This window comes from Anomaloglossus baeobatrachus, chromosome 3 (genome assembly GCF_048569485.1).
Source record: "Anomaloglossus baeobatrachus isolate aAnoBae1 chromosome 3, aAnoBae1.hap1, whole genome shotgun sequence".
NCBI classification, from domain to species: Eukaryota; Metazoa; Chordata; class Amphibia; order Anura; family Aromobatidae; genus Anomaloglossus; species Anomaloglossus baeobatrachus.
Genome location: NC_134355.1, coordinates 486,163,830 through 486,182,535, shown reverse-complemented (window position 1 = coordinate 486,182,535; position 18,706 = coordinate 486,163,830). Strand labels below are relative to the sequence as shown.

At 44.2% G+C, this 18,706-nt stretch overlaps 1 protein-coding gene across 1 annotated transcript in view; it reads right to left on the bottom strand.

Moving 5' to 3' along the window:
- Nucleotides 1-552: 552 nt before the first annotated feature.
- The window catches only part of SLC2A2 (solute carrier family 2 member 2), a 127,930-nt gene continuing 109,776 nt past the window's right edge, over nt 553-18,706 (bottom strand). The window contains exons 9-11 of the mRNA XM_075340627.1: nt 14,577-14,678; nt 14,254-14,457; nt 553-6,143 (exon numbers count right to left, since the gene is read on the bottom strand). Coding sequence (XP_075196742.1) covers nt 5,952-6,143; nt 14,254-14,457; nt 14,577-14,678 — 498 coding nt within the window. The 3' untranslated portion in view covers nt 553-5,951. The remainder of the gene's footprint in view (nt 6,144-14,253; nt 14,458-14,576; nt 14,679-18,706) is intronic.

Below are 18,706 nucleotides of genomic sequence, written 5' to 3'. Positions count from 1 at the left end.
TGGTCACTGCATTACTACAAAAAATGCTGTAATAATTGATCAAAATGTTATATCTATGCCAAAATGGCATCAATAAAAACGTTATCTTGTCCCACAAAAAATAAGCCCTCACATGGCTCTATCGACTGAACAGTGAAAACGGTATGGGACTTGGAAAATGGAGACACAACACCCCATTTTTTTTTTTATTCTTTTTTTTTTCAAACTTCAGATTATGTTTCACCATTAAAATAAAAAAAAACTGGACGTGTTTGGTGTCCTCGTAATTGTACTGATGAGAAGAAACGTATTGCAAAGTAATTTTTAGTACGAAATGTACACTATACAAACAATTCCCCCCAAAAATGTCACAATTGTGGGTGTTTTTCCACAATTTCTCCCAATTTAGAATTTTTTTCCCATTTTCCAGTACACTGTATAGTAAAATGAATGGTGTCATTCAAAAGTACAACTCAGCCCGCAATAAACAAGACCTCGTATGTCTATGTGGATAGAAAAATAAAAACGTTATGGCTCTTGTGAGAATGGGAAGAAAAAACAACTTAAGTTGCATTACGGGTCAAATTGACATTTATTTTAAATTGTAAGGAGAAATAGTAAAAGCATCAGAATTAAAATAACATTTCTCAGATGCCAGGATGGTAACATTTATCACGATAATACATATAATTGATCATGTGTTTCATTATTGCAACTGTGGCTATTGTAAATTCTCATAAACTAAGGTATATAAAATTGGAGAAAATTGATTAAACTATGATTAAGATGTACATAGGATAATACAAGATTGTATAGAAACATTATATACAAAGGCATAAAAACTTTAGTGTTAATTTACAATAGTATATGATGCATACATTCTCTTATACTTAGGCAGCTGACTTAAAGGGATTCTCTTACCAGGTTTCCACATCTAATCTGACAGCAGCTTAATGTAGACATGGAGATCCTGATTCCAGCGATGTGTCACTTACTGGGCTGCTAAGTGTAGTTTTGATAAAATCACCATTTTATTGGCAGGAGATTATCATTAGAGGACTAGTAAACCTGCTGCCATGTAGTCCAGCATATTCATGAGCTCTGTATAACCCAGCCCCCACCACTTATTGGCAGCTCTCTGCCCATGTGCAGTGTACACAGAAAGCTAACAATCAGTGGTGTGGGTGAGTTATACAGAGCTCAGCATTCAGATGTCTGCTAGTTCTGCAGCACATAAAACACTGATTTTATTAAAATGACATCAAGCATTTCAGTAAGTGACACATCACCGGAATCAGGGTCATCATGCTGATCGCAGATGAAATAGCAGAAACCTGGTACCAGATTCCCTTTAAATAATCAAAATGAGACATAGGCTGTGCTAATGGGAACATTTTTTTAGTTCAGGGATTTCTATTCCATGATAAGTGACAGCTCAGACGTACAAATAACCAGAGCAGATTTGATAAAATGCGGAGAATAAATTTTGAATCATCAAACTAAATGAAAATGATGTAACAGACAAGTAGAGCTGTAAACAATATGGTGAATGATCAGTCCGTGGTCTTCACACGCGATGTGATCAGCGTTGAGTCTAGGTTTTTTAGCCAATTGTTACATTTTCAATTGGAAAGATACATTTTTTTCTCAGAAATGTTGAATCTATTTCAACAGAATATAAATTTAGTGGGGCATAATCTCTGCAATATAGGGAGGATATGGAGAGAAAATACAATTTGATAATTTTTTTTTTATATTTTTTAGTATATTCTAGTTAATCACCTGTTTATCAGATGTATTCAATGTTATTCGTAAAAAAAAGCGCTAGAGTACATGGGCTGAATTTATCTACAACAGCACAAACACTTTGGGCCCGATTTATATAGTTTATGCTTTTTTTAAGTTGCCTCTCTTTTTTTACCTTGTGGTGTTCATTTACTTATTAGCACCAAATTGTGCAAAATGGTGCCTGTGGTTCATGATTTTTACACAAAATCCAAAATGGTCTTTATTTTTGTCCTTTTTTTTTGCATATTTTTAGATCAAACGTCGTTAAAGTGTCACAAAATGTGCGCAATAAATTCAGGCATACTTAAAAAATCATTCCAAAGACGACTGGAGTAAATTTGCGCACAAATTTGAACTTTTTTTGGTTTCTTTTTTTTAAAGTCATAATTGTTGAATCAGTCGACATCTGGAACCCCAAACCCTGCTCAGAATTACTAACATAATAAACATGTGAACACCAATAAAATAGACAATAACATAGGTACAAGATAAAAAAATGAAGGTAGATAGAAATAGGTCAAAAACACCAATAACTAGACAAAAAAGGCACAAATGAATCGGGACTTTGTATTTAAAGGAAACCTGTCAGGTGCAATACGCACCCAGAACCACAAGCAGTTCTGGGTGCATATTTCTAATCCTTACCTAGCTGTCCTAGCATCTAGTAGCATAGATAAAGAATTTTTTAGAAACAATATTTCTAAACATCCTTCATTATATGAACTAGTCACAAGGTTATTCGTTCCCTTGGCTAGTCGGCCCCCTTAGCATGTAAGCACGCCCATGTAGGCGTCCTAACATCCTAATGAATGCGCAGCATCAGAGACATGGTTGTGCTCAGCTCTGCTACCACCGCACCCGACGCTGGATTTTAGCTCAGTGCGCATGATCCCCATACTTCCTTCATGGGCACTATGAAGCCGGGTGTACGCATCCTGGCTTCAAACTGGTGTAGTGCGCCAGACCAGAAGTGTCGGGGACTTCTGATAATGTGCACTGACCCTATGCCTAGAGTTCTAAGGTGGTGCAACGGACACAGGTACGTACGTCACTGTCAATGACGTCAGTCGGCATTGAATAGCATGCTAGCACACCCCTGTGGGCATGCTACCATGCTAAGAGAGATGAATGAGGGCAGGAACTAACGCCCTTGGGAGTAGTCCCCTCGCTCATTAGCATATCACAAAGTATCTTTTGAAATACTTTTTATAAAGATCATGTTATCTATGCTACTAGATACAGGGATGGTTAAGCAGGGATTAGCAATATGTACCCAGAACTGCTCGTGGTTCTGGGTGCATATTGCACCTGACCGGTTCCCTTTAATGTACATGAAGAAATATTCTTTTGGAGACATAACTGACCACACTGCCACAGTAATATGCAATTATCTGCCTCACAAAGTGTATTGTATATTATCGGAGTTAAAATTGACAGCTGTAAAATATTTGGGCTAAATTTCACATTCCGAAGGAGAATAACATTCATTTTTGGTCTGGACTAGGACCACGATGTGTCTGTATACCCAGCCCTATGAGTGCTGCTTTTAACTATATTTAGGCATCGAGCACACATTGAGTGTTTGGTGAGTTTTTTACCTCAGTATTTGTAAGCTAAAAACAGGAGTGGGTGAAAAATACAGAAGTGGTGCACGTCTCTAAGGCTAGGGCCACACGAGTGTATGACATCCAATGCGAGTGCATTGGATGTGTTATGCTAATTACCCTTGGCTCCCACTGTTCTGCGAGCGTAAGCCAAGTGTCATGCCACTGTGATCCGAACCTGCGATCCTGTGACAGCTGCAGAGGAGAGGGAGGGATTAATCTCCCCATATCTTCCATTATCAGCTGATGCGATTATCGCACTGCACACTGTGCATCCGAGTGCAATCTGATGTATCACTCACACCCATAAACTTGTATGGGTGCGTGTGAATACGGATTGGATTCCACCGGTAGCATGCTGCGATTGTTTACTTGGTCCGATTACGGCTGAGAAAATAATCGCAGATGGGAACGGCCCCATAGAGTAACATGGGTCTGAGTGGAATATGATTTTTTTTTTATCACATTCCACTCAGGCCGTTTTACTCACCGTGTGTCTTAGCGCTAAGGGAGCGTGCTCACTATCAGTGTTTGCTGCGTTTTGGACGCAGCGTGCTTCAGCTGCGTCCAAAATGCTGCGTTGTACAGTGCAAGCACAGTGGAGGGGATTTCTAGAAATCCCAAGCCCACTGTGCTTGTTTTTTCCCCAGCAAACACTGATCTGCGGTGCGTCTTTCCAGACCGAAGAATATCAATTGTTTGCAGTGGATTCGCATGCGTCCTCCGTGGGGAGAACACAAGCAAGAGACCGCAGCACACCGAACCCTGATCGTGGGTACAAGCAGCTGCAGTCTCCTGCGTTCTCCTGCGGAGGAGATGCGCGGCCCCGCAGGTCAGGACCCACTGCATCCAGGATGCAGTGAGTCCTGATCATTGGCACATACACTAATTGTTCCACTCCTGGTTTTGACTTACAAATACTGAGGTAAAAAAACTTACCAAAATACTCACCATGCGCACGTGGCCTAAACTGAATTTTTAGATATTGTTACATTGATGCTGAACTGCTTTGGTCTAAAGTCCCCCATACTCATTAGAAAAGCGCTTGTGGGCCTCATGACTGGAGAAAAGGATTGGGAAGTTTGGATTTAAAGGGGTATTCCTATCTCCTAGATACTATCCCAATATGTAGTAGATGCAAAAATAATAATATTAACAAATACCTCCAAATAGAAACGTTCTTATTCACTATGTCGCTTGCCTCATATACAGGGCATTGCAAGACCTTAGGATCGTATAGTTACGACCACTAGCAACTACCTAACTGTCATTATATGCGTGGTCATAACCATGTATACCTAAGGTCCTGCAATGCCCTGCACATATTTCTCAATAGGGTATTGCAAAATGTTTACTATTTCTGGATGGGCCTTATGAAGGGTGTTTTTGCTGACATCCAATGTACAAAGTGACTTTTAGTATTGGATAATGTGCCCATTTTGTTGACTGTATGTTTCATACTTAGAAACACTATACCTCATAGTCAGCGTATGCCTGATAATACTTATAGGTTTATATGTACAGCTCAAGTGCAAAATGCATTAGCCTTATGCGGGCGTCACACGGTACAATCTATCATGCGATCGCACGAGCGATCGTACCCGCCCCTGTCGTTTGTGCGTCACGGGCAATTAGTTGCCCATGGCGCACAAAGTCGTTAACCCCCTGTCACACGCACTTACCTACCAGACGACCTCGCTGTGGAAGGCGAACATCCTCTTCCTGAAGGGGGTGGGACGTTCGGTGTCACAGCGACGTCACACAGCGGCTGGCCAATAGAAGCGGAGGGTCGGAGATGAGCGGGACGTAAACATCCCGCCCACCTCCTTCCTTCCGCATTGCCGCGATGTGTGCTACCCCTGGTACGATGAACAACCAGCGCAAAGTAGAATAAACGATTTTTTAAAAATGACCGACGTGTAAACGATTCGCAATTCGTAACCGATTTGCGATCGTTTACAGACGCTTGTAGGTGTCACACGGGACGACGTCGCAAACAATGCCGGATATGCGTCACGAAAACCGTGACCCCAACGACATATAGCACGACAGATCGTCTCGTGTGACGACCGCATTAGTCTGATGGCTATATTGTGTTGTGTGATGTTGTAAAATATGCAAAAATATACTGAACCTTTCCAGTAACAATCACCCCACCCTGAGCATTCTGGGAAGTAGACCGTCCTGTGGTTCTATCATTCTGGACTTGACTATTGTTCATACTTCATCTAACTTCACATTCAGTCTTGCAGTAATCCAAGATATATTGCAAAAGCATAAAACATGGAATGAGAACAGTAACGTTTCAGTGCCAGTTCTGCCGATGATGAGGATTGTAGTACAGTTGAAGTATAATTTTCCGTCTGTAAAAAAGAAATACCTGAGCGTATTGTTGCAGATATGGATAATGGGTTCTCTATGCATTTTTGCTAATTTCCTCACATACATACAAAACACATACTGTTTATGTTTAGCGTTATAAAAATAAGGATCCATAAAAACAAAAAGCTCTGTTTTTACCCTGTTTCTCATAAAATATTTTGTAGAAATATAAAAACAACTGTCCAGACACAAAAGAGGTTAAGCGTCTGTGCTTGATCCCAGGTACTCCATCTCTGTAGCTTTGTGACCCTTGAGACTCTTTTTGCGGAACTCCGCAGATATTTCCTCAAAAGACTTTCCTTTAGTTTCTGGAACTTTAAAGTATGTGAATATAGTGAAACCGAACAGGAGAACTGCAAATATGATGAACACGTAAGGCCCACACGCTTCCTGAAAGTTAAAGCACAGAGAACCTTAAATTACATTTTATGCACTTGTATGAGCCCTATGTATTATGTTATGCAGACCAATATAAACAAAAAATATAATATCATACTATATAATTACATTATAAAGCTAAGTAACAGGTGTAGTGGGTGGGCCTACCCCCTACTAGTACAGTTAAACCCGGTATTGTAAATAATAAAAATGTGTTGTTTTATTATGTGATCTTGTGTATTAGGGCACCCCCTAGTGGCTGGGTGGGACGGCTGTTGCCACCGGGGAGGAGGAGTCGGCCGGATATCTAGGGAAGGGCTGTGTGTGTGTAGAGGGAGAAGGATCCGGGACAGCAGGCAGTGAACATCTGCAGCGGCAAGTGTGAGTGTGTGAGCGGAACACCAGGGGACACCGGAGCAAAGGAGGTGGACGCAACCTCAGGGTCTATTCCGCTGGTGTGGGTCCAGTGCGTGCTTGACCGGAGAGTGGGAGCCCGGAGAAGAAGAGTATCTAGGGCATATCCCCACCAGAGGGCGCGTTTGGGCAGGTTGTCCCCAGCTCCACCAATATTGCCGGAATCTGCTGACCGGAGTGTTATTTTCTGTGTGAATAAATGTCAGTTTTTATGCATTTCAACTTTTGCCTGAAGACTCTTTGTGCATCGGCCGGTGAAAGAGACGTCACACACTGCACAATCAAGTCAGTCCCCGAAGTTAAAGAAGTGGTGGAACCAGGGGTCTGCCTCAGTACCAGTGCCACGACTACCCAGCCAGAGGTGCCCCTGGGCCATCACTTCATGTGGCGTAGTCGGCAGGATGCGAGTTCCCTGCCGGGGACCCAGGAAGCTGAAGATCAGGTAGTGCCTGAGGCACAGGATCCTGACTATGGAAGAAAATTCCCAGCCCCCTGGTGGGAAGAGAACACAGTGCCCGTAGCGTTGGACCGGGCCCAAGAAGAAGAAAAGGCGCGAAAAATTGGCGCCAAAAGAAGAGCCTGGGGCTGGCCGGTGCCGAGGAAGAGGTACAGAGTACTCCGCCCAAAGAGGGGAGGCGCCAGTCCCAGGGCACGCCGAGGAACATGTAGAGTGGGCGGTGTACTGAAGAGAAAGAAGTACCGCCGCGGAGGAGTCAAGATGTTGCGTGAAGCTGGGGGAGGATACTGTTTAAGAGCGGGAAGCAGAGGCCCGCCTTCTTTATCCTCAGTCTTCACTTTGACGCCACCGCTAGTTACAGCACAGCGATCCGAGATGGAAGCTTTTGGGCAACCGGAAGAACTGGCTACAACCATGGCTTTGATCAGCTTAGGCCGGGGCCGACCCAGGTTTGCCCCTGCCAGTGAGGCAGCATTGGTGGATCTTCCAGTGGGACCGGGAGGTTCTACGCGCCCCGATAAGGTGTCTTGGAAAACTACCTGGGACGCACAGACCGGAAGTACCATCACCGAAGTGAGGGCGACGTATGCTACGCCACCAGGAAGCCGTTCGGGGGCTACAGCCTTCCCTTGGGAGACCCCACAGCTTGGCGCCGCCGCCACACCATCTGCTCCCTTGTCGGAGCCGGCTGAAGTGTTTGCCGAGCGTCTGGAGAAGGACCACCGGGGCTTCATCTGGGACCCGGTAATCGTCCCGTCTGCCGAACCGCACCCCAGAGCTCCGGCCCCGAAGCCCGACCCTGTCCAGGAACGTCTTCTGGCCGAAACCCTTGTCCGGGAGATGCTGTCCGGTCCGGGCGGAGAGGAGCTGGCCCTGCAGTTTACCACCGGCGTGGTGGTAAAATTCAATCAGAAGGAGGGGTACGGCTTCATCCGCGAGGTCAGCACCGGGGACGACTATTTTTATAATAGAGTCCACCTGGATGTGGAGGGGCTGCCCAAACGGCTCCACACACTCTGGCCGGGCGAGAAGGTTCAATTTCTGCCGGACGCAGGTAGTCGCGGCCTATTTGCCGTTGCCGTGAACCGGATGCCGACCGCCCGGGAAGCGGCTCAGTGGCAAGAGGAGCTGGAGTGGGAGGAGCAACAAGAGCGGCGCCGGAGCCATGCAAGACCGGTCCCGTCCGAGCCCTCTCACCCCCGGCGCACCGTGGCTGCTGCCCCGGAAACATCGTCTGGGCCGACCGTTGATCCGGAGAAGATTCCTCCAGTGGTAACCGTGAGTCAGCATGTGACCAAGCATGTGACCAATCAACCGGTCATTGTTTTGGACGCGCCACCGCCACCCCGGGTAGCGACACCTTCACCCCCGCCAGGAGCCGAGGCAGCCACGCCAGCAGAACCACCCTTTGCCCCCTTGTCCTTCCGACGGATCCGCCGTCAGCCGGGACAATCTCTGGGGGCCTACATCCAGGCTCAAGCGGAGGAGTGGAAGAGGGCCTGGCCTCCAGAGTAAGTCGTTTCAGCCAACATGTTTAAGACCGGTGTTGTTCCCAGACCGGCAGAAGGTTTCTGTTGAAAGTTTTACGGGTCTGTTGCCCGCCAACTAAGACCGGGAGCGCTGTTGAGCCTCCGGGCGCCCATCTAAGACCGGGAGCGCTGTTGCGTCTCCGGGCGCCATCGTAAGACCGGGAGCGCTGTTGAGCCTCCGGGCGCTACCTAGAGACCGGGAGCGCTGCTGCGCCTCTAAGCGCCCCTAAAGACCGGGAGCGCCGCTGAACTGGTGCCGCTGTTGGTGTGGACTGACCTAAAAGGTTTTATGTTTTAATGTGTCTATAGTTAAGAGCCTTGCCGGGAGGCTCGGATTTTAAGAGGGGAGGAATGTAGTGGGTGGGCCTACCCCCTACTAGTACAGTTAAACCCGGTATTGTAAATAATAAAAATGTGTTGTTTTATTATGTGATCTTGTGTATTAGGGCACCCCCTAGTGGCTGGGTGGGACGGCTGTTGCCACCGGGGAGGAGGAGTCGGCCGGATATCTAGGGAAGGGCTGTGTGTGTGTAGAGGGAGAAGGATCCGGGACAGCAGGCAGTGAACATCTGCAGCGGCAAGTGTGAGTGTGTGAGCGGAACACCAGGGGACACCGGAGCAAAGGAGGTGGACGCAACCTCAGGGTCTATTCCGCTGGTGTGGGTCCAGTGCGTGCTTGACTGGAGAGTGGGAGCCCGGAGAAGAAGAGTATCTAGGGCATATCCCCACCAGAGGGCGCGTTTGGGCAGGTTGTCCCCAGCTCCACCAATATTGCCGGAATCTGCTGACCGGAGTGTTATTTTCTGTGTGAATAAATGTCAGTTTTTATGCATTTCAACTTTTGCCTGAAGACTCTTTGTGCATCGGCCGGTGAAAGAGACGTCACACACTGCACAATCAAGTCAGTCCCCGAAGTTAAAGAAGTGGTGGAACCAGGGGTCTGCCTCAGTACCAGTGCCACGACTACCCAGCCAGAGGTGCCCCTGGGCCATCACTTCACAGGTCTTGTCCTATTGGTAAAAAGCATTATAATGCTATATAAAGTATTATAAGCCCCAGAAGATTACATCCATGTTTCAAGTATTAAAATATTGTGCGAAACAGAATGTAATGTGTCCATTTCCTAACTGTGTTGCTAAAACCAGGTTCTTTTTATAAAAAGTATTACAATTTTAAGCATTATATATATGTATAATAAATATATACACAGTATATATGTACCGCCCTGTGCTCGGCAGCCGAGCGGCTCAGATCCGGACCTTCAGTGGGTGGCTCGAGGGTCTCCGGACCTGGGGGTCCTGCGGTCACTCCAATCAAAAGGGGGTTTGTGGTTTGGGGACGTAGTTGTATGGCCAGAGCCGTGTTAAGGTCGTGACGCCACCCACGGGTTGTGGTGAAGATGGACACCACCGCTGCAGTTACGGGACACCCGGGGGAGATGTTGCGCAGCAAGTTGTTAACCCCTCTGTGGGCAGGGATGGTGGCCCCGGGACCCATTGGGGGGATGTTTGGCGGTGCAGGGAGAGGGGCGGCTGGAGGGCACTGATGTACTCACTATTAGTAAACACACGAGTCTCTGGTAAACCAAGGTGATGGTGGTCAGTGCCCGCAGCCGGCTGCAGTCTGGTTCCGCACCCGGCTGGTGGTCTCTGTCTTTCTCCAGCACCTGTTTCTGATGGTGGACTACCTGCGCTTGCAACTTCAGGAGTCCGGTCCCAGCTTGTGGTTGCATGAGGAGCCCTTTGCCCGAAGACGCTGGCCCGTGGTATCTCTGAGCCATGGCGGTGGCTTTCTATCCCCCTCATTGGGCTGTTGCCTTCAGTAGGGACTTTGGGTGGGACAGGACCTCTAGTCCTGGCCGCAATCAGTTAATTAGCTAGCCCCCAGTAGCTTCTGGACCTAGGTTCAGGGTCTGAGTACCCCCTTTGTGCTCCGGCTTCCGAGTCAGTTCCCCGGGTCGGTACCGGCGGGCTACAGCCCTGTCCCGGTCCACCTCGGTTCCACCAAGCAGTCTTCCCGGCTTCTGCAGACAGAGGCCTCCGTCTGCCTCCTAGCCAGAGGTACCAGGGATCCTATCCTGGCACCTGCTCAAATTGGGTTTTCTCCTCTGCTGGAGCTGTACACAGCTCCAGCCCACTCACCTCTTGAACTCTGAAACTGTTATGTTTACTTTCCCACCTCAGGCTGTCTGAACTCCTCGGTGGGCGTCATCCAACCGCCTGGTTCCGCCCCCTGGTGTGTCCATCAAGCTCTTAGGGGGGTGACTAGGTTTTTATGTGTTTGGCTGTATGTTACCTATGAGGGACAGGTGTAATGCAGGGCCCTATTTGTGACTACCTGGCCCAGCCAGGGCGTCACATATATATATATATATATATATATATACAGTGCCTACAAGTAGTATTCAACCCCCTGCAGATTTAGTAGGTTTGATAAGATGCAAATAAGTTAGAGCCTGCAAACTTCAAACAAGAGCAGGATTTATTAACAGATGCATAAATCTTACAAACCAACAAGTTATGTTGCTCAGTTAAATTTTAATAAATTTTCAACATAAAAGTGTGGGTCAATTATTATTCAACCCCTAGGTTTAATATTTTGTGGAATAACCCTTGTTTGCAATTACAGCTAATAATCGTCTTTTATAAGAACTGATCAGGCCGGCACAGGTCTCTGGAGTTATCTTGGCCCACTCCTCCATGCAGATCTTCTCCAAGTTATCTAGGTTCTTTGGGTGTCTCATGTGGACTTTAATCTTGAGCTCCTTCCACAAGTTTTCAATTGGGTTAAGGTCAGGAGACTGACTAGGCCACTGCAACACCTTGATTTTTTTCCCTCTTGAACGAGGCCTTGGTTTTCTTGGCTGTGTGCTTTGGGTCGTTGTCTTGTTGGAAGATGAAATGACGACCCATCTTAAGATCCTTGATGGAGGAGCGGAGATTCTTGGCCAAAATCCCCAGGTAGGCCGTGCTATCCATCTTCCCATGGATGCAGACCAGATGGCCAGGCCCCTTGGCTGAGAAACAGCCCCACAGCATGATGCTGCCACCACCATGCTTGACTGTAGGGATGGTATTCTTGGGGTCGTATGCAGTGCCATCCAGTCTCCAAACGTCACGTGTGTGGGTGGCACCAAAGATCTCGATCTTGGTCTCATAAGACCAGAGAACCTTGAACCAGTCTGTCTCAGAGTCCTCCAAGTGATCATGAGCAAACTGTAGACGAGCCTTGACATGACGCTTTGAAAGTAAAGGTACCTTACAGGCTCGTCTGGAATGGAGACCATTGCGGTGGAGTACGCTACTTATGGTATTGACTGAAACCAATGTCCCCACTGCCATGAGATCTTCCCGGAGCTCCTTCCTTGTTGTCCTTGGGTTAGCCTTGACTCTTCGGACAAGCCTGGCCTCGGCACGGGTGGAAACTTTCAAAGGCTGTCCAGGCCGTGGAAGGCTAACAGTAGTTCCATAAGCCTTCCACTTCCGGATGATGCTCCCAACAGTGGAGACAGGTAGGCCCAACTCCTTGGAAAGGGTTTTGTACCCCTTGCCAGCCTTGTGACCCTCCACGATCTTGTCTCTGATGGCCTTGGAATGCTCCTTTGTCTTTCCCATGTTGACCAAGTCATGTTGACCAAGTATGAGTGCTGTTCACAAGTTTGGGGAGGGTCTTAATTAGTCAGAAAAGGCTATAAAAAGAGATAATTAATCCAAACATGTGAAGCTCATTGTTCTTTGTGCCTGAAATACTTCTTAATAGTTTAGGGGAACCAAACAGAATTCTGGTGGTTTGAGGGGTTGAATAATAAATGACCCTCTGAATAGACTTTTCACAATTTAAAAAAAAAAAAAAAAAAAAAAAAAAGAAATAACATTCTTTTTTGCTGCAGTGCATTTCACACTTCCAGGCTGATCTACAGTCCAAATGTCACAATGCCAAGTTAATTCCGAATGTGTAAACCTGCTAAATCTGCAGGGGGTTGAATACTACTTGTAGGCACTGTGTATATATATATATATATATATATATATATATATATATATATATATATACGCATATATATACAGTAGATATATATATATATATATATATATCTCTACTGTATATATATCAGATCCAGGTTCGCTTGCCTTGATCCCAAGTGGTGATGGGAGCACTTGGAGCAGTGACCCCCAAGTTGGAATGGCTGGTACAGATTCCAGGAGCAACATCTGAGCTGTCTGTCCAGAAAAGTTCAATGCTGGGAACAACTAGGATCCTGCGCAGTGCCCTCAATAACCCAGGTCTCTGGTAGAGGACACGATAATGAGGAAGGACAAATGATAATAGCAATAACCACCACATAGGGGTGAGGAGGTAGATATATATATATATATATATATATATATATATATATATATATATATGTATATATATATATTTCATGCAATATTCACTGAGCTGGAAATGATTGATATACATTGTATCACTTGCAGTTCTTGGCCTGCCAGCATAATTTTTCTGGCCTTTTCAATTTTTCTGTAGAGCTCGTGAACATGCATGCAGCATTCATTACTTAATGCTGCAACAGTGCGCACAATGCTGCATTACATCTGTCGCTAGCTAGTATCATCATCGGCATGGTCTTTGTAGGCAAAGTTAACATGCTTTGCTCTCCTGTCTCACACCTGCCTTTGTGATGTATACAGCAGTCTAAATGTCTCCTGTATAATGTATACAGCAGTCTCCGTGTATCCTACCTTATGTGTATACTGTTTTGTCCCATGAATGGGAACAACGTGTTGTATATATTTCTTGCATTGCATATGTTTCCTCCTATCAGGAAATTCCTTATTGTTACTAGGTAAATTTTAGACTGTATGAAGTGTGTCCCTATGTTCCTCCCTTAGTTGGCTTCTGTATAGAATGCTCCTCCCTTTCTTCCTCAGTTTAGTCTAGAGAGGAACCATTGCTGAAGACACATGTCTACAACCCTGTACAGATTATTCCTTTTCACCTGCCTTTACTTTGTACGTAATACAAGATTCTAGAAAAAAAACTACAGCATTTCTCCTTGTCTTCCTACAAGTCATCGTTTCTGGCTGAGTTTAAAACTATCTGTTGATGCTTTGAAGTGTGAGTACAATCATACAGTTATCTAAGGGACTGATAATCAGAGCGGTTGGGATTCACAGCTTCTAGGAAGAGACAGAATATATACAGTAGTGTGTCAGTGTGTCCTATGTGATGTATACAGCAGAGTCTCAATTTATCCAGTGCAATGTGTATACAGCAGTCTTGGCATCTAACATGTGATGTATACAGCAGACCTCCCACTGCTGCAGTTCTATAAACCTTACACGAGCTATGAGGCATTTCCACATTGAGGAGACATACAGTAAAATATTAATTTGCATGCAAAACAATTTACTGCTGTGAGTAGTTCTTTTCAAAACTTATTGCAGTGTCGACTGCGCTCCAGAGTGACCAACGAAAACCTGGAAAAGCAGTTGCGAGTATACACTTCATTCATACCACCTAACATCACATGGCTCACCAAAGCAGTTTCATCCATTACTTTAAGGGTGAGTTAATTAAATATTTGGCCAAATATAGGAAGATAATATCTAAGTTGAGAATTTTTTATAGCCCCTGAATAATGATATCCAAATGGCCTTCAACAGAAAAAGGTTCCACCCCCTTGTATTAGATATAGAAGAATACATATTGGATTTATACTCACTGCGATGTATTGGAAACACATTCCAATGATAAAGTTGCACGTCCAGTTGCAGAATCCAGATACCGCCATAGCTGCAGGTCTAGGACCTTGGCTGAAGAGCTCAGCAACAATGAACCATGGAATAGGACCAGGTCCGACTTCAAAGAATATTACAAACAAAAAGATGGCAACCATGCAGAGATAGCTCATCCCAGAGTTGCTGTGCTAGAAGACAGAAAGAGGTCTTATAAGTGTAAATTTTTACTGATGGTCCTTTTTAGCCAATTTGGCTGATTTTCGGCTATGAAATAGATGATGAATTAATTTTCTCATATTGATCTTACCAGCAAAGCTAAAGCAATCGTCATGATCACAGCACAAACGCACATTCCTGCCAAACCAATGAGGTAAAGAGATCTTCTTCCAGCTCTCTCCACAAGGAACACCTGTAATGTAGCATATGTTACTATTCTGTCACTGTTACTCAAGTCTGATTGATTAACGTAATAGATGTATGAAAAAGACAGTTTTATCATGGATGAAGCATCCAAAGAATTCCGAAAGAGGCCAATAGCACTCTATTAGTTATCTTTATGATCAGTTCTCTTTGCATGCAACATCTTTAGACAAATCAGAAATATTGGAGAATTGTATACTATCACATACATAAAATATAGTGCAGACTACAATAGAGGAAGTGTTACGGTCTTGGGCTAGTAGTTACATTGGTATAAAAATAATTAAAAAAATGGATAAATAGATCCGGCATCCGTTCTTCATAAAATTATTCCTTTATTAAATCATTAAAATCCAACATGAAAATAAACGCATACTTTGAGCCTTTGGCCCCTACTTTCGCGTTTTGCACCTCAGTCCTTACTCATAGACATAATTTTATAATCAGTTATTTAGTTTTGATGTTTTAATATCAGAAGCTCAATTCATAATGCCAAGTTGTTGCTGTTTATTTATTTTTTATATTTTACACTAATAAATTGTTTTATAATTCTGACATATTATAGCTCTGTATCTGGATTTTTATATGCTTGCTATTTTTACATTTTTTATGCCACTGTAATCCAATAACGTATTGCGTACTCCACTGTGGATGACACATTTTTAGCAAATATAGCATTTTGTTTTTACAGCTGTATCTTTCTTTTGTCCATGTAGCTCAAAGATCAATGATGGGCCATGGTTGAATGCTGCAGGGTGGCAGAGCTGAAAGGGGCTGGCGGAAGAAAGCCCCACACGTATTGCTGCTACGCAGCTTCATCAGGTGAGAGGTGCACCTCTCCTCTGATCTTTGAGCTACATGGACGGCTCCTTCACCTTCTGCTGGCTCTATTTTTGAGTCTTTCTAGCCAGGTGCTCTTTAGCCAACCTTTAGGTATCAGTATTGACCTTCCTACTATCTGACCTGTTATGTGGCTATAGCACTGGTCTTCTGCTTATTATAGTTATATTATTGGTCAAACTGTCCTCACATATTGTATTTGGTTGTTGGACCAGCACTGTATATTTCCCTGTAATGGTATTGGTCATTGTAAATATTACTGGTTTTCTACCCTTAGGGATACTTTGGGTATACATGTGCTATATGCTTAACTTTCAATTGTCTGCCCATCACTACATGGGAGTAGCCACATTAAATGAATTGTAGTTTTTGCATTTCTATGTGCTGCGGGGCTGCCTGCATGGTTATATCCATTTTTAAATGTTTTTAATTGTGTGTTTTTTTATCAATAAACGCATTATTATTATCATTTTCTAATTCAGTTGTAATATTTGGTGTGCATATCTTATGTGTATGAGCTTTTTCTTCCCTTTTTGGATTGTGTCCCTTTCATACATGATATTGCACCCGCGATTTCTATTTTAATCAGACTAGCTGTGCACTCTTTGTTATATATTGCCATTGATCCGGGGTTCGGGTCAAGCTCAAGCCTGTGGAGCTAGGCTAAGTTTATGCCAGCGAACCGAGCCTTGACGGAACCGCTCAGCTCTACCTAAGAACAGACAAAGTGGATGTGCGGGTTTGCTTCTTTCATCAAAATGTGCATTTCAGGTTATTCCCTTAGTTCCTTCTTTTGTGTATTGCCCTCCGGGTCCCTCCCAACAGTGCCTGGATCACTTTGCCACCTGGCCTCCACAATTTCTATCCTGTGACATACTCTCATCTTGTAGAATTTAAACATCCCCATTGATGATACATGCTCTCCATCTGCCATCATCTTCTATCTCTAACCTCCTCTATCACAGCCGTTCATTGCTTATTAACTCTCCGATGCCTAAAGACTGGAATACACCTGGACCTGTTTTTTTCAACTCTGCTTAGTGCATGATCTTACTAACTCCTCGCTACATTCCATCAACACCGAGCAACTTAAAGAGCAACTTATGGAGGTGCTCCAGGAGTGCCATACGTCTGTTGAAAACAATTTTTGGCTGAAGATTTCATTGATTATAAGTTTATGCTTAAAACATATAACTCTGCCTTCACATCTCCACACAAGCCTACTTTAACACCCTTATCACCTCACTATACAACAATTTTAAATGACTATTTGACACGTTTCATTCCCTCCTAAATCATAAAGTGCAGGCCCTTATAACCAACCATAATGCTAACCAATTATTTGAGACAAAAAATGTATCATATCCGACAGAAAATTGTCTGCCAACCCCCCAACATTATGGCTCTTCTTGTCTCCTGCACTTCACCAAGCTCATACTCCATCCTTGAACCTGTTACAGATGAAGAGGTTACGAGGCTCCTCATATCTTCCTGCCCTACTACGTGCAACAGTGAAGTTATTTCTTCTCACCTTATACAGTAGTCCCACTCCCCAGCTGTTACTACCCACTTAACGAAAATATTTAACCTTACACATTTAGCACCTTTGAACCATTACTGCATCTCTTGGCAGGAGAAATGCAGGGCAGAAACATGCTTTTTCGGTGCAGATTTTTCCCATTCATTAGATTGGGTGAAATCTGCAGCAAAAACGCTGCAAGAATTGACACCTCCACCTCACTATATTCATCTGTATCTGTCTCAGGGACCCTGTTTACCACCGCACCAGGGCAACAGGAAGAGCTGAGTACAGCGCCAGATTTGGTGCATTTAACAAATGTCTATTGCTATTTTTAGGCTGGAAAGGGCCAAATAACTGTGGGCCTTCCCACCCTAATAATATTAGCCCCTAGTTGTGTGTTGTGCCTTGGCTGGTATTGAAAAAATGGATGGGACCCTACTCTGTTTTTTACATATTTTTTTCAAATAATTACAAAAATCAGCTTGGGAACCCCTCTATTTTTCATAACCAGCCAAGGGACAGCAGACACCTAAGGGTTGCAGCGAACAGCTACTGCTGTACCTGTCCTGGATATGAAAAAAGGGGAAACCCACTTCTTTTTTATTTCTTAAATTATTTATTAACACTAAATAGCTGTACAAGCTGTCTATCCAACTATCTCTCTGTTATCTATCTGTTTAGCATTTATCTATCATTTTTCTGGCTTTGCACATTACAGATGAAAACAACATTCATTTCAGTATAATGCAGTTTTTTTTCCGGTACCAGTCACACATATGTCACACAAACATTTCACATGGACACACAGACATCACATGGATGACACACACATTGCCATACGGATGTCCAAAAAGGACCATGCAACACGTGCGTTTTTACACTGTGTGAAGGTGGCCTAAAAGGAATCTGTCAGCAGATTTTTGCTACCTCATCTGAGAGCAGCAAGATGTAGACAAAGAGACTCTAAATCCAATCACTTAGTTTACTGATTGTAGCCATTCTGATATAATCAGAAGTTTTAGATTTATCAATGCAGCAGAGCTGAGAGCTGTCCCTGCCCACATCAGGCTCTCTGTAGAGATTGTACATTGACAGTTGGGTGTCAATCACAGCAGGAGGCATGTTGGACAACATGGCAGAAGCCACCTAGTCACAGCAATAATAATCACCAAGTGATTAAGCCTTTAGTTTAATAAAACAACAGCATAGAGTCTGATAAGAGAGGCATAGTTGATTTTTGTTTTTTTATCTCCTACAGCATGCTGTCCTCAGATTACATAGCAAAAACCTGCTGATAGATTGCCTTTAACAGTTCTATTTTTCAAAGCAGCATTTTTTCCTCGCCTGACAAACCGTTACACAGTACTTTACATTTACAGCTAATTTAATTTAAAAGGATTGTCTGACGAAAACATTGATCAATGGGGATCTGCACTGATTGACAGACCAGGGCACTTTTATTCTCTATTCCCATGGGCCCGCCGTGAGGTGCACTCAGCTTTTCCCGTCAGTCTCTTAGAGAATGAAAGGAGTGCTGATTGCATGTCCACGGCCACTTCCTACTGTCAGTGCGGACTCCATGTTTTGTCGATTAATGCTAATCCTTTGCATAGGTGTTGACTAATTTTTACCAGAACAGCCCTTTAAATTTATTA